The 14,904-nt window shown below is 39.6% G+C and overlaps 1 protein-coding gene across 1 annotated transcript in view; it reads left to right on the top strand.

Annotated features, from left to right (window-relative positions):
• PRKN (parkin RBR E3 ubiquitin protein ligase) overlaps positions 1–14,904 on the top strand; it is a 1,042,635-nt gene that overhangs the window by 639,136 nt on the left and 388,595 nt on the right. The window contains exon 7 of the mRNA XM_034669425.1: positions 7,981–8,117. Within this exon, the coding sequence (XP_034525316.1) occupies positions 7,981–8,117 (137 nt within the window). The remainder of the gene's footprint in view (positions 1–7,980; positions 8,118–14,904) is intronic.

The following is a 14,904-nucleotide window of genomic DNA, read 5'->3' as shown; positions in this document are numbered from 1 at the left end:
GACAGTGCCCAGAATGTTCAAGAGAATTAGCAGAATGGTTTGATGACAGGGATTCAAAAATGTAGGCTTTAATAAAGAGTCTTTACCTTGGTGATGTTGTTTATGCTGAAATATTGGGACTTGTACAAGCAAGCTCACAGAGCCAAAGTCACCCCTTTTTGTGAAACAGAGTGGACAGAATAAGGTAGCAAGAACATGAGCAGAAGGAGCAAGAAGAGATTGGGAGTGGTGGTAAATGAGCTTGTTTGGGATCTGCCAGTGCCCTAATAGGGTTCTGATTCCAAACAGACTAATGGATAAAGGAACTTACTTCAGGATCTTAAACTTGGCTGCTGGATGGAATTTTAAAGATCATTCAACTGTCGAAGCTTATTTTAATTTCTAAACATTGAGTCTATCAATTAGCATCTTGGATCAGGGGCCTCTCCAGTGATAGGGATTGCTCACTTGGCTAACTCAGATAATGAACTTGTATGACTTACATGGGCTAAAATGTTATCTCTGGCATTTCTGTGGGCAGACGCCATGTTGGATACTGCTTTGTCATTGGTACATTTGGGCAGTTAGCAAGTGATAGATTAAATGAAAATGCATTTGGTTTCTGAGATTGTAGTCATTTATCTATTTATTGTTTATCTAACTAAAAGATATTTGAAGTGACAGTTGTTAGGAAGATAGAGTCAGGTTCCTTAATGGCAAAGCTTTCCTCCTCTAATTATTTTTATCTAATCTAATGCTTTATTAAACTCCCAGGAGTCAAAGTTGTTCATGTACTAAGGGTTTGTAGAGAGCTTTGAAAGATTGCTAACTGGGGCATAACGTCTGTGTTACTGTTGCACAAATGAAATATTGTAAAAACAACATGTGAGTTTTCAAGGGTCAAGTGTTAGCTAAATTCAAGGACTAACTTTCTCCGTGCAGTGAGCAAATTTTATTTTTATCTCCTCAATGATTTTCACTTAATATTTTTATTCTAACTTTCACTGCTTTTCATTGCATTTCAGATGATTCTACTCTCCCTAAATATATATTTCTATATAATTTTGCTTTTCATTGGGGTGAATGGAGAAACCAGCTGTGCTAGACAGCTCAGCATTCTCCTCCCATGCTCTGTACTTTTGCAATTCCAGTCTCTTCTGTTGGCCTGGAAGGTTTTTTCTGTCTTGATGCCCTGGAAACCTGATCCTCCTTTTTTTTTTTTTTTTTAGGATTTTATTTATTTATTTGTCAGAGAGAGAGAGAGAGCACAAGCAGGGGGAGCTTCAGGCAGAGGGAGAAGCAGGCTCCCCACTGAGCAGGGAGCCTGATGCAGGATTTGATCCCAGGACCCTGGGATCATGACCTGAGCCAAAGGCAGACGCTCAAACGACTGAGTCACCCAGGCATCCCACCTGATCCTTCTTCAAATGCCACTACCTGCATGAATTCTTTTCTGATTTCTTTTCTGGTCTGCTATCTAAATGTGATTTCTTCCTCCTCTGAGCCTGTATTAGTTAGATATTGATGCATAAAAAGAAAAAAATTACCCCCAAACTTAGTGGCTTAAAACAAAAACAAATGTTGTCTTGCACAGTTTCTGTAGGTCGGGAATTGGGGCATAGTTTGGCTGGATGGTTCTTGCGTGGGGTATCTCACGCAGTTGTAGTCAGGGTGTCGGCCAGGGCCGTAGTAGCCTGAGGGCTTGCTTGTGCTGGATGGTCTTCTTCACACACGAGTGATGACCTCAGGTGGCCGACAAGCCAGTGCTGGCTGTTGGAAGAGGCCCCATTTCCTTGCCAAGGAAGCTTCTCCATTAGACCACTTGAGTGTCCTCACAACATGGCCATCACTTTCCTCAGAGCAGGTGACCCAGGAAAGAGCATAGAGAAGCCATAGTGTCTTGTCTGATCTAGTCCTGGAAATCACTCATTGTCATTTCCGCACATCCCCTGTAGATTGCTCAGCTCAGTCCATTGATAGGTGGGAGGTGGGGATCACTAGCGAATATCTGGAGGCCGCCACCACAGAGCCTGCCAATATCTCCTACATCTCTAACGTAATTTAAAATGTTCTGCCCTGTATTATAATTATGTGTGTCCCTTTCCTACCCACTTCATTAGATTTTTTTTCCTTTAGAGTTTAGACTTGCTTCCTTATCTTTACATATCTTAAAATTCCTGCAACATTGCAGTCAATATATGTCACATTCTGTTGAGAGGTTGGAACCACAGCCTCTTAATGGGTATAAATGAAGATACACCTGTGGTAAAGAAGTAGACAGAGACAGAGAAATAGATTTTGGCAGAGAGCGTGCGCGCATGCACACAAATGAGGTGGAGAGCAGAGTAAACATTTGATCAGGTAAATATGAAAATATGATGCTGTTTTGTAGATACTAGAGAGCTAATTTTATGGGAGCTTAAATGTTTGGACTACTTACTGTGTAACAATATTCTGCTTTGTGTGATGTATGTGAGTGGTTTGCCATACTTTTTACTAAGATTCCTTCAATTATGCCTCATATTTTGTGAACAAAGGGCTTTTGGATCACTCCTTTAATAAAAGCAGGGAAGTCATTGCTTACTGACAAGTAACTCTTCAAAATCATGCCTTCAACCCACACTGTGTCTCACCGTGCCGCCCGCTTTGGACCTCTGTTCTCACCTTGGCCCAAAAGGGACACAACTGTACCTGCCCCACCCCCTGCACCTGCCCCAGCTCCTGCAAATGCAGAGAGTGCCATTGTCCCTCCTGCAAGAAGAGCCACCACTCCTGCTGCCCGTGGGTGGAGTCGGGTGCCCAGGGCTGCATGTGCAGAAATGCTTTGGACAAGGGCAGCTGCTGTGCCTGATGTCTGTTCCAGATGTAACCAGAGCAACATGTATAGACCTGCAGTTTTAAAACATTTTTTCAGGGGCACCTGGGTGGCGCAGTCGTTAAGCGTCTGCCTTCGGCTCAGGGTGTGATCCCGGCATTCTGGGATCGAGCCCCACATCAGGCTTCTCCGCTGGGAGCCTGCTTCTTCCTCTCCCACTCCCCCTGCTTGTGTTCCCTCTCTCGCTGGCTGTCTCTCTCTGTCAAATAAATAAATAAAATCTTTAAAAAAATAAATAAAAAATAAATAAAACATTTTGTCATATTACCCTGTTTGCTACCTGTTTCTGTGAAATACATGAATCATAATAAAAGTTGTTGACTTTAAAAAATAATAACTCTTCAGAATGTCAAGTGCATCATTTGTAATTCATTTTCCATATGATTGAGAACTTTATTTAACCTTTGATGAACTGCTGTGTAGCCTGGCCCATTGAGGTAAAACCGTCTTCTAGACTAGTCAATTAACATTTATATATAATTTGAGCAAAGGGCACAGAGGAATGATGGGAGGAATGAAGACCCAAGAGAAGAGGAGTCCTGGCAGGTTTTCCTCAGAAATGTCACTCCTTGTCCATTTCTAGAACCGCCTGCACACCACAGTCTGCTTCCTTAGTAACTCATGCCTGAGTTATTAAAATGACCTTCAAATAGTTCTCACTCCTTCCAGTTTGTTCTCCTCCACCCGTCCCTCAGAATTAAACTTCCTAAAACATCACTCCCTGCCCATCCTGAGAAGCCTCAGTGAATCCCATGACCTACAGGCCCGTCCCTCGCATCCCCCTGCCACCGTCCCCAAACCTTTTCATCGCTTTTCTCTTTTCCTGATACATCCTCTCAGTCAGCCCAACTGAGAGCTTTTCTGTTCCAAGAATTCTTTCTCACGTCTGTGTTTCCTGCCCTGCCCAGAAACCGCATTTGTCTCCAGGGACCCTGTGTGGATCCTCTGTTCCCTTAAGTTCAGCTCAGGTTCCTCGCCCTGACGCTTCCTTCTCTGCTGTCCCAACCTCTGTGCCACCGGAGTCTGATGACCACACAGAGCTCCTGTTAGTACCAGTTCCACCCGCATGTGGTGTCCCTAGAGTATGGCCTCTGACGGTGCTTACAGCACTTACAAGGTGTTGATTCACTCACTCACTGCTCTCGTCCACGCGTGTTGATTAAGTGCCTGCTTTAGCCCAAGTGGATGCTCAGTGAGTAACTGAGTAAAAAATACTAAGGCTGGGAGCAGAGAAATTATGAAATAAGAACATTTTGTTCCTTGATGCTGGTGTGGCCAGTAACTGTTGATTACGTAATTGTCATGCGCTCACCGCCGAATCTGGTGAGACATGGGTCATGAAAGTGTTAATCGAGTATCACCTCTATCACTTCAGGACTCTTCATGTTGATGCTGACAGCTCTGACAGCCATTTATGAGACGCTTGGAACAGAAGTGAAGGCAGTGTCTGAAGCACATTAGGATAGACCGTGTGGATGAGGAGGTAAAGGAAGAGAGAAAAACCAGGGAGAGTTGAGCTCCAGACCAAGTTACTCAGAGGTCTTGTCTTGAACTGAACCCAGAAATTTGGAATCTTGATTTGAATGTGAAGGCTGGTGTGATAGGGAAGAGTGGGTGACGAAGAGTTTGAGCCCAGGAGTTAAAGACGCAGAAACCAGCCGGAGGCAGAGAGAGGAACAGGAGGTGGGCAGAGTGCGGCACTTAGTTTAGGAGGCTGCGTGGAAGAACCTATGTGAAGCTTCTAGCAAGGTGCCCGACCCAGAGCAGCGATCATAAATCCTAGTGTTTCCCGCCTTCTTCTTACCTAGGGCTTAGGAAGTTAATTATGTGGTCCCTCCAGCCATGAAATGATTCTCACTCATTTTCTCAGATGATTCAGATGATTAATCCAATAATGTTTCTATGGCTGTCATGCCTATCCCTCGCCTAACTTTCTTCTAAATACTACAAATGTTCTTAATAAGAGGTGAGCTATCTTACCTCAGAACTGCTTCAAGAAATCCAACGGACTGATGGTTCTATGTGCATATATGCATATGCTGTCCACATCCATGTCTGCAGCATATCCGTGTGTCCATCAACGTATCTTTTCTACATGTTTATCTTATCTCTCTCCATATCTCAGTCTGTGTGGGTATATTTAAAGTCACTGCATATGGATAGTGATGGATGGTGAGAACTCCCCAGTGACTTATCTATACTTGCACCTCCCTGCAAAGCTTGTACGCTTCTTTGTTTTCCGTAGCGGACATGTAAAAACCGCGCATGTGGGTTCTCCTGTCACTGACACTCTAGCTTCTCCTGGCTGCACTCCGCACCCTGTGTCTAGGAGGGAGCCCTCCTTTAGGGGCTTATGTGATCTTCTGTCCTCACTTCCAGTGCTGAACACATTGTTATCTCTCGGGCCCTGTGCCCTTCACTTCTCGCTGTTTGGTAAACTGCTGTTACCTGCTGTTCATTTCACCTACTTTTTATTCCAGGTAAACATTCCCTAAAGCCCTTTCTGATGTCTAGTATTTTTTTGTAATAATAAGGGTTATTGATGTTAGCTGCTGCAACGGGTAAATCAACAGGGCTCTCAGGTCCTGGTCACCAGGCACTTCTCAATGCTGCCTTCACAGCTGCCTTGTCCGTTTGCAGTTAAAATTCCAGAGGAGAGTCTCAGGAGATGTCCCAGTGGACCAGCCAGATAGCACGTGAATTCTCCCCGCTTCCACGTGCCACAGCAGCTCTTGCCATCCTGCGGATTATGATCAGCTAGTCCTGTCAGCTTGGCCTTCCCACCTACATCAAAGTTCAAGGAGGTGGAAGTGAACTGGTGAGGTTGCAGCTAAATGATCAGTAGGGCTCCTCCTGTGTCCCCACGAGGATGTGCTCCATTCTGTGGGAACCAGAGCCTGTGTTTCCACAGGGCCTGTGATCGCCTCATGCTGCTCTATCTTTAGCTGTGTGTGTGTGTGTGTGTGTGTGTGTGTGTGTGTGTGTGTGATACAGGGACAGGCAGATAGACTGCTGTGTCCTTTAGTTTGTTGAGTGTGTCCCTCTGTGCCCCAAACATTGGGCCTCTCAAACCTTTCCTAATGTGATGGGCCGCTGGGTCTGCATAAGCTTTCCCTCACACGGTGGCCACTCGCATAATTACCATTTCTTTCTAATCTGTTCTAAAGAGTAGGATGCCATCTGTAGAGTAGAACAATTGATGTTCTGTGGGTTGTCTCCATGGTCTAAGGTTCTTCTGGACCATATTTTAACTGAAGGGCAAAACCATAAATGTGTAGTGTTGTCCATACATGAAAGAGAACTCTTTCCATTTTTTTCTTAAGAAGGATGGGAAAGAACACGCTTGCTGGGCCAATGGCTATGCACACCACATACCTTCATGTCTCTCTGGGACTCTGTGGCAGTAGTTCATGGGCTGACTGCTTTGGTTTTATACGTTTTCTTTTTATTTCTTCTGCAAGGTAATTGCTAAGCTTTCTTTTTAACCTTGTTATATATAAGCACATTTTTATAAATGTTCTAATATTTTCTCCAGTGTTTCCCTCTGTCTATAGCAGATTAGGGATCTCTAAAGGCTTAGTCAACCATGTTGCTAAGACCAGAATGGAGAATATTTTTTACAGAACTTAGCTATGAGGAGAAGATAGAATACGGCAGCTCCGTAGGGTCACCCAGAGTGAATAAGGTATGTGTGCCCTTGTGCCTGTGTGTGTGTGTGACTCGCAATAGAAATGGGACAGTGTTATATTTTATCGTCTTCAAGCAGAATGTTATTAGAAGGGAAGGGGTTGAAAGTTCAGAACACAGTCAATACCTAATTGAAAAAGGCTCTGGAAATGGGAATGATGGCCCTGAAAGGACTTCAGTGGGTTCAGAGATGAGAAATAGAAGCACATAAAAATATTTAGGGACACTCTTTCTCAGCTTAAGTTGACCATTGCCCTATAGACCCATGTCATTAAAATACTGAGTTATTTTGTTTTGTTTTGTTTTTGTATTAGATATTGCTTTGAAATAAGTGGGGAAGCAGAATTTTGAAAACCTTTTAATTGTTAAGAAGTTATGTTCTACTAATGTTTAATATCAATTTCCCCCCCCCCCCGGGAGATGGCTTTTGCAGAGCTCTTCTATCTTAAGAATCATATATGAAATAAAAAAAGTATTTTGTATTTTGTGGTCATTATATAGAAAATAGGTTTATTTAGATAAGCTCCAATGATTTTCTTACTATTAAAATGGCCTTGGGGCTGATGTGAAATTAATATATTCAATTTGTCTCTTTTTTTGGTCATAAAATCATGTGGTTCATTTGCTAGCAAAAATACATGGTTATTTGGGGGATTTTTTTTTCCTATACAGCATTTTAAGGGAATACAAAATTTTTAGAACTTATATATATCAATTTATTAGTGAACACCTAACCTTATTTTAATAAATTGATATTTGGGTGGGGTAGGGGTGACACAATAGACAAAATCTTATAGAAAAGAATCTGTGCTAGATATTTTTTATTTCAGAATTCTACTTATCTGCTTGCAAATGAAATATGAGTGATCATTCAACATACCTATTTCGGTACAACAGTAGTTATTCTTATGGCTGTAGGGAAGTTCAGATTTTATATATCATTAAAATTACATTCAAGGAACATTTATTTAAAACTTTACAATGCCTGGTACTACAAGAATATCATTGTAAAGCACAGTATCTACTTTCAGAGAGATCACAGTCTATGAGAGGAGAAACATACCAATTCTATGATGCAATTATGGATCAATAAAAATATATGTAAATGTATGGGGTGATTCGTGGGTTAATTGCAAATTATGAGGCTTCTAGAAGACTCCTACAAGGAGGTTATATCTGAGCTCGGTTTAAACAGCTGATTGGTAAATATGTTAATATAAAAATATAAATTTAGGAAAATCAATGTTGTAGATAGTTAATGAAGTGCATTCAGTTTTTAAAATGTAGCCTTGATCGATACGTGCTCAGTGCTGAGCAGTGCAGATCTTCACACAGAGCATGCCCTAAGCAACCCGACAGGATTACAAAGTGTCCTAAAGCACCTGTTGCCGTTCCACCCTCACAAGTACTGGAGTAAATGTCTTTCTTTTTCTGTGCAGGAGCCCTGTCCTGGTTTTTCAGTGCAATCACCGCCACGTGATTTGCTTAGACTGTTTCTACTTATACTGTGTGACAAGACTTAATGACCGGCAGTTTATCCATGACCCTCAGCTTGGCTACTCTCTGCCTTGTGTGGGTAAGTCCAGCACTTCTTTTTCCTCCATTTTTAATGCTAATTAAGAACAGAAGAATTGCTGATGCAAAACCTTCTTAGATAAATTCAGTCCCTGGCTGAAGGTTGAAAAGTCAAATATCTATTTGATCCCTGTCGAGCAAGAAACAATGTTTGGATCACAAGAAATATAAAACACTAAGGTATGAAGGAATTATGTTGGACTAGAAAATGCATCACCTGCACAAAAGTATGGAAAACAAATCTTAAAATATTATTCAGCCAACATACACAAGGTCTGTGTATAGATTCACCCTGCAAGTTACAGATTACCCTGGATCTTGAACAGCACTATCAAATTGCTAAATTGTTACCATTATCACTTAAAATTTTGAGCACATACACATTTATATGAAAGAATATACATTTAAAAAGAAATTAAGGAGATAAAGCTGAAATATTTAATATTTAAAATTTTTTATCTTTCAACATTGCAGAATATTCTTTACTTGTATTATACTACTATTGTTACATGTGTTTTTTTTTAATTGAGGTGAAATTCACATAACGTAAACTAACCATTTTAAAGTGTACAATTCAGTGGAATTTCATGTTTTCACAGTGCTATGCAATGACCATCACCTCTGTCTAGTTTCAAAACTTTTTCATTACCCCAGAAAAATGTCAACACCCCACCTTCATGAATAATCACTCCCCATCTCCCCTCGCCCCATCTCCTGGCGACCACTGTGGTCTATAGAGTCACCAGTTCTAGACGCTTCCTTTCAAAGGAACATACAATATGTGACCTTTTGTGTCCTCCTTGTTTCGCTTCACGTGATGTTTCTGAAATTCATCCAAGTCATGGTGTGTACCTTCATGCCTTTTTATGACTGAATAATATTCCGTTATATAGACATACCACAATCTGCTTATCCATTTATTTGTTGATGGACATTTGTGTTCTTTCTACCTTTTTGCTTTTATGAATACTGCTGTAAAACATTTGTGTATGTGTTTCTGTGGAGATATGTTCTCATTTCTCTTAGATGTGTACCTAGGAGTGCAATTGCCGGGTCATATGATAATCTATCTTTAACCTCTTGAGGACCTACCAGACTATTTTCCTTCGCTGCTGCACCATTTTGCATTCCTACCAGTAACTTATAAGGGTTTTTATTTCTCCACATCCTCTCCAATACTTGTTATTTTCCTGTTTTGTTCAGTTTGGTTTTTAATAGCCATCCTATTAAGTTTGACGTAGTATCTCATTATGGTTTTGGTCTGTGTTTCCTTAATGACCAATGATGTTGAATATTTTCTCATATGCTTATTTGTCATTTGCGAATCTGTTTGGAGAAATATCTCTTCAGGTCCTTTGCCCGTTTTTTAATTAGGTTGTTTATTTTGTTGTTGAGTTTGTAAGAATTCTTTAGGTATTCTGGATACTAGACACTTATCACATATGTGATTTTCAAACACTTTTCCTATTCTATAGGTTGCCTTTTTACTTTCATGATAATATACTTTGATACACAAAAGTTTTTAATTTTGATAAGGTCCAATTTATCTATTTTTTCTTTTGCTGCTTGCGTTTTTGTTATCAAAGGTAAGAATCTGTTGCCAAGCCCAAGGTCGTGAAGAATTACCCCCATGTTTTCCTCTAATAGCCTCGTTTTTATGCTTAGGTCATTGATACCTTTTGAATTACTTTTTATATATGGAGTGAGATAAGGGTCCGTACCTCATTATAAATACATATATATTTAATGATTGCAATATGAGTAAATATGCTTCACTGTTGAGAATTGTGATTTGAAACTGTGTGATTCCTTGAGTCAATGATCAGGTTTAAGTTTAATTTATTGCAATACTTATTTGTAATACTTAGTTCTAATGTTGATCAAAGCTGAAAAATATACCTCAAAATTATTTCACATTTCCAAATGGAAGAGGCTAATTGCATTGTTGACTTTGTAAATTATGACACTCATTTTTCAGTTGCATCAGCCAATAATGCAATGTTTTTAGTTAAGATTCACATAATATATGTGTCAATATATTGTTAAGGAAAACTCGAAGGTATTGTGCTTTTATATTTTCAACAAAAGCATTCAAAAATTAGTGAAACATTTACTTGCCGATTGAAAGATTCTGTTTTTAATGTTTTTCATGTGATAATTTTGTACTGATAAACTCTTTTTCACAAAGCCATATAGCATGGAAAAATTTCTAAATATCCATTTTCATATCTTCTCTTCATACTCAGGGCACTTTTGAAAAATCAATTTATTTCTCACTTATTTTTTAAATTTAAACCTTTTGAATTCTAGGAAATTTCAAACATACGAAATAAAAAAAAAAAAAAACAATAGTACAATGATTCCCCTCGTACACATTAGCCAGGCTTTCTAGTATAACAAGTTGTTCCAGGCTTTTCTTGTAATTCTTGCTACCTTTTATTTTTTATTTGGAATCCTTTTAAATACTTTCTGTGACTGTACCTACTTCATTGCTGGTTATTTAAACATAATCCTCCATAAAACCTTGCTTTAATTTTTTAGAATGCCGCTTACTACCAAGAACTTATCTTCCTGATACCTCTTTCTTTTAATGTTTAACAGTAAGAAGGAGAAAGCTACATATTTGTGTATTTGGTTATTAAAAGATAATGCATCTGAATAGCACATGTTTTCTGCAGTTCCTGGTGATTGAAAGTTATCAAAAATATTTAAAGATACTTAAATTGTGGATCTGTTGATAAAGAAATATTTATAAAAACTGACACACACATAGGCCTGTATTAATCTCCACACATTAGCAATATTGACTGTCACCCTTCATTAAGGAAGCACCACAGGGCGCATGTGCTGGGGCTGTGCGATTTAAAGCTCGGTTCACAGACACGGGCACCATGCTCCATCCCCGCCATGGTGACCTGAATGAATTGGCCTGGCCACCACTGGGGTCACGTGCTGCAGGATGAGCTGAACAATATCATCTTGATTTGTCTGTGTGTGTCTGTGTGTGTGTGTGTGTGCAAATGTGGAAACTAAAATTGATATATTTTCATGTAAAGTTTTTCTGTACTTTGATTTTTAATAAATTTTGGAAACCAGGAAAAGAGAATGCAGCAAATAACCACAAGCTAAGAGGAGTTAAAAACAACCTACTGACTTTCAACTGTGTAGTAAACTTTCTACACTGTAGAATTCATTTCCATACTTGTTTCTTTAAGTCTTCAACAGTGTTTTAATGTATATCTTCAAAAGTGCTTGTAACAAAATACAATTCAGTTTGTCACAATATTGTCATGTATTATTTACCTTTTTTAAAACTGTGGCTCAAATTAGAAGTATTCTTCATATTATGTGAAAAGAGGCTTTCAAATGTTATAGAATTTCTTTTTATTATTTTGTAAAAAAAAACAAACTGGATTGTCTTGATTCCTTTCTCAACAGAGACGCTCTAAGACTCTCTGATTTAGGACTCCCACTGCCCCTCAACATGCCCCCTTTGCAGTTCATTACGTAATGTATCCGATATGTACACCAGGGTATGGCAAGTTCCAGTGTCAGCCTGTACTTTAAGTCTTTGTGAAGACTTTTTCGTATTTTAAATAAAACCTATGTAAGCCCTAATATTAACCCCCCCATAAACCAATGAATAATTTTGCTCATATCCTGGGGTATACACAGAGAGTCAGAGAAGCCAAGTTCAAATCCTGGCTCTGAGACTCACCCCTTTTGTAACGTAGGGCAAGTTACTCATCTTTCGTAGGTCTTGGTTTCACTTTAAGGTAAAATGGAGAAACTACAATAGCACCTATGTATACATAGTTATGTGGGTGAATTAGGATAATACCATATAACGTGCCTTTGTGTTAAATGCTGAAGACAGTAAGCATATAATGAATATTGTTTTTTGTTATTTTGGTTGCTCTGTAAGCATGTGTTCCTACAGACAGTATATGCAATTTATTTGTATGTATATGTGTATATTCATTGAAGAACATATACTCAGACATTCTTTATAGGTTGGTGTTTCCTATAATTCGATACATAAATTGACCATTTACCAAGCATTAATCACCTATCCATATATCTGGTTTATTTGACTTTCCCTTGATTCATGGAGCATAGAACAAGACACATAAAATAAACTAGGGGGAAAAAACAGAAATAGAAATAGAAAATCAAGGCTTTTCAAACTGTATATAAAAATAGCAGACTATCAGGAACAAGATGATTGAGCTCATACTAGTTCCATGGCACAGTCCTCTTTCATGGTGGGGTTAATTAAAGTGTTATATCAATGGGGAAAAAAGGTTTTATCAATGTCTATAAATCTTATGACTGAAACTTAATGCTATGTATAAAAAGCAAAAATACTGGCTAATTCCATAATGGTACTAAAACTTTGTGTCTGCAAGGTCAACTTGTTGTTACTCCAGCAAGGCTTGAATTCGATGCCAGATCCGTTTGGCAAAGAAGGTGTGTTGCTGGTCACATTGATCATGGTTCTGTAGAACATTTCCCTGATGGCTCTTGCCTGACCTCAACAGTCTTCTGTTGAAAGCCTGGATCTCAAAGGCTCCAGTATTCTCTTTATCCTTGGTTTTTGGAGGATTAGAAGTGTTTTGGAAGCTTAGCGTGTGTGTGTGTGTGTGTGTGTGTGTGTGTGTGTGTGTGTGTGTGTGTATTCTTTTATTGTCCATTGGTTTAGCCCGACTGAATATTGTTGATTTCTCTGAAGAGTTGTCCATTTATCTTTCCACCATGGCAGTTTAAAATGTCTAGCCAAATGGTTTCAGATCCCCGTGGTGGCTACTAGCCATTTTCAGATTACATTTTTTCCAAGAAAATTAAAGCAATATTTATTTAGATTGTCAGGGGACATTGTATTCCTAAAGCCACCACTTCCTTTCAAAGACAGACTTCATCTCTAACCGCAAGAGACAGTTACTCTGGCACTGGAATCCACGGCTTTGAATCACTCCGTGACTTTCTGGCCTCAGGGGTCTGCATGAAACTGTAAATAGGACAGATTCATTGGTAAATACATATTTGAATTTGCTTGGTGACTGTGTTCCTACTTTGGCACAGGCCAAAGGACTTTTCTGATGCTCACCAACTAGAGGGGATTCTCCTGCTAGGATGGCATCGGTACTTTCCACAACTAACAGGAAACAGGTGTCCATATCCCACGCATAGCACTGTTCAAGATGCTCTTCCTCTCTGTGAGTCAGTGCAGCTGTTAACCTTACCCTCCACCGGTCCATACGGAACAGCCTCTCCCCCAAACCCATCATGTACCAGCTCCAGAGCCTGGGAAACAAACCATTCCCTAGTGTTTGAATGGTGACATTATGAGGGGAGAAAAATGACATCAGTTTTCTGGGACTACAAAATTTACATAAAATAATAGAAGCTGTAATAGAATTAGCAAACTATTTTTCAAACTGCAGTGGCCCTGTAGAAGCCACAAAAAAGCTAGATAGAGCATTTATTTCCATTGCTAAATGACCCACATACCCAATGTCTTGCTAACAGTGTCTGTGTAAATTCAGCATTTCTATATAACTGTTTAATACCTCTCACCACCAAATCATAAGTGTTCTTTTTTTCCATGATCTAGTCTTTCAAGCCTCTTTCAAGATCATTAAACTAAACCCCTTCAAAGCTCAATTTCAGGTATATACGTTCTTCAAGGTATGGATGGTTGACAATGAAGCATCCTTTTTCATTGCCGTAATTATGATGAACAATTAAAACTAGTTTAAAACCCTTCAGGTACAAACCCTGATTCCTTTGTGTGAGCTTCTCATTTGACCAGAAATTTTGTTACACCTTGTAAGAATGGGATGCCAAATTTTATTTCCCTGAGAGTAAAAGTAAGCACTGATTAGAACCGTTACCGGGTACTTACTGTCTATAAGGTACCACTTTGAGTGCTTACATATATATATCCATTTACCCCTCCAAAGACCCACTGGAATGGATGTTGTCATTCTTCTGCTTTTATAGATGAAGCACTTGAGGCCCACAGGAGCTGATTAAAGTACACATGATCTTACAGCTAACAAATCACAGAGCTGCTGTTTGGTGCCAAGTAGTTGTGGCTCTAGAATGTGTGTTCTTAATCGCTATCTGAATAGAGAAGCCTGTAAACCACAGGTAAAGTACTAGACCTTTGAAAGTTCTGTGGAAAAGAATGTCAAAAGAGTATCTAATTTTCTAACACTTCTTCCATATTTAAATCAACTGTAAACTTGAAAAGCAGTAACTGTTCTTACATCACAGAGGAAGAAGTAAAGCTTTAATACAACTAGTGCCCAGGACCACAGGAAGAATAGAGCTGAGGTTTCCCATCCAGCCGTGGTGGACTCCAGAGCGCCACGTTCTCGCTCCTCTCCCACCTTGCTTCTCTCTAGGCAGTGGTTCTCAACCCTAGATGTACATTTCGGTAAGATGAAGTTGTAAAAAAAAATCCTGATGCCCAGGCCATGCCTCAGGCCAATTAAAAGAACCTCGGGGATGCCCCCCAGTATTTGTTAGAGTCCCTGGGTTTTAAGTTTGGGACTACTGCAGGGGCGAGCATTCTAGAAGCAATAAGGCATTGTCAGTGGGAGACTGTAGCATTAATAAGTACGAAATGACTCCCTCTGCCCTTGCCTATTTTGTCCGTGAGCGATTTGATTTGCTAGCCAGCGTAGGTTTTTCAGTAAGCGTTGATGGAGTTGAAAATAAGATCAACGAACACAGCCAAAATGGCCTATTTCCAGAGCCTCTGAGAAGCTCTTGCATGAAGC

The sequence above is a fragment of the Ailuropoda melanoleuca genome, chromosome 10, assembly GCF_002007445.2.
Source record: "Ailuropoda melanoleuca isolate Jingjing chromosome 10, ASM200744v2, whole genome shotgun sequence".
NCBI lineage: Eukaryota > Metazoa > Chordata > Mammalia > Carnivora > Ursidae > Ailuropoda > Ailuropoda melanoleuca.
The sequence above is the reverse complement of the archived record's forward strand: the minus strand, read 5'-3'. Positions and strand labels throughout refer to the sequence as shown.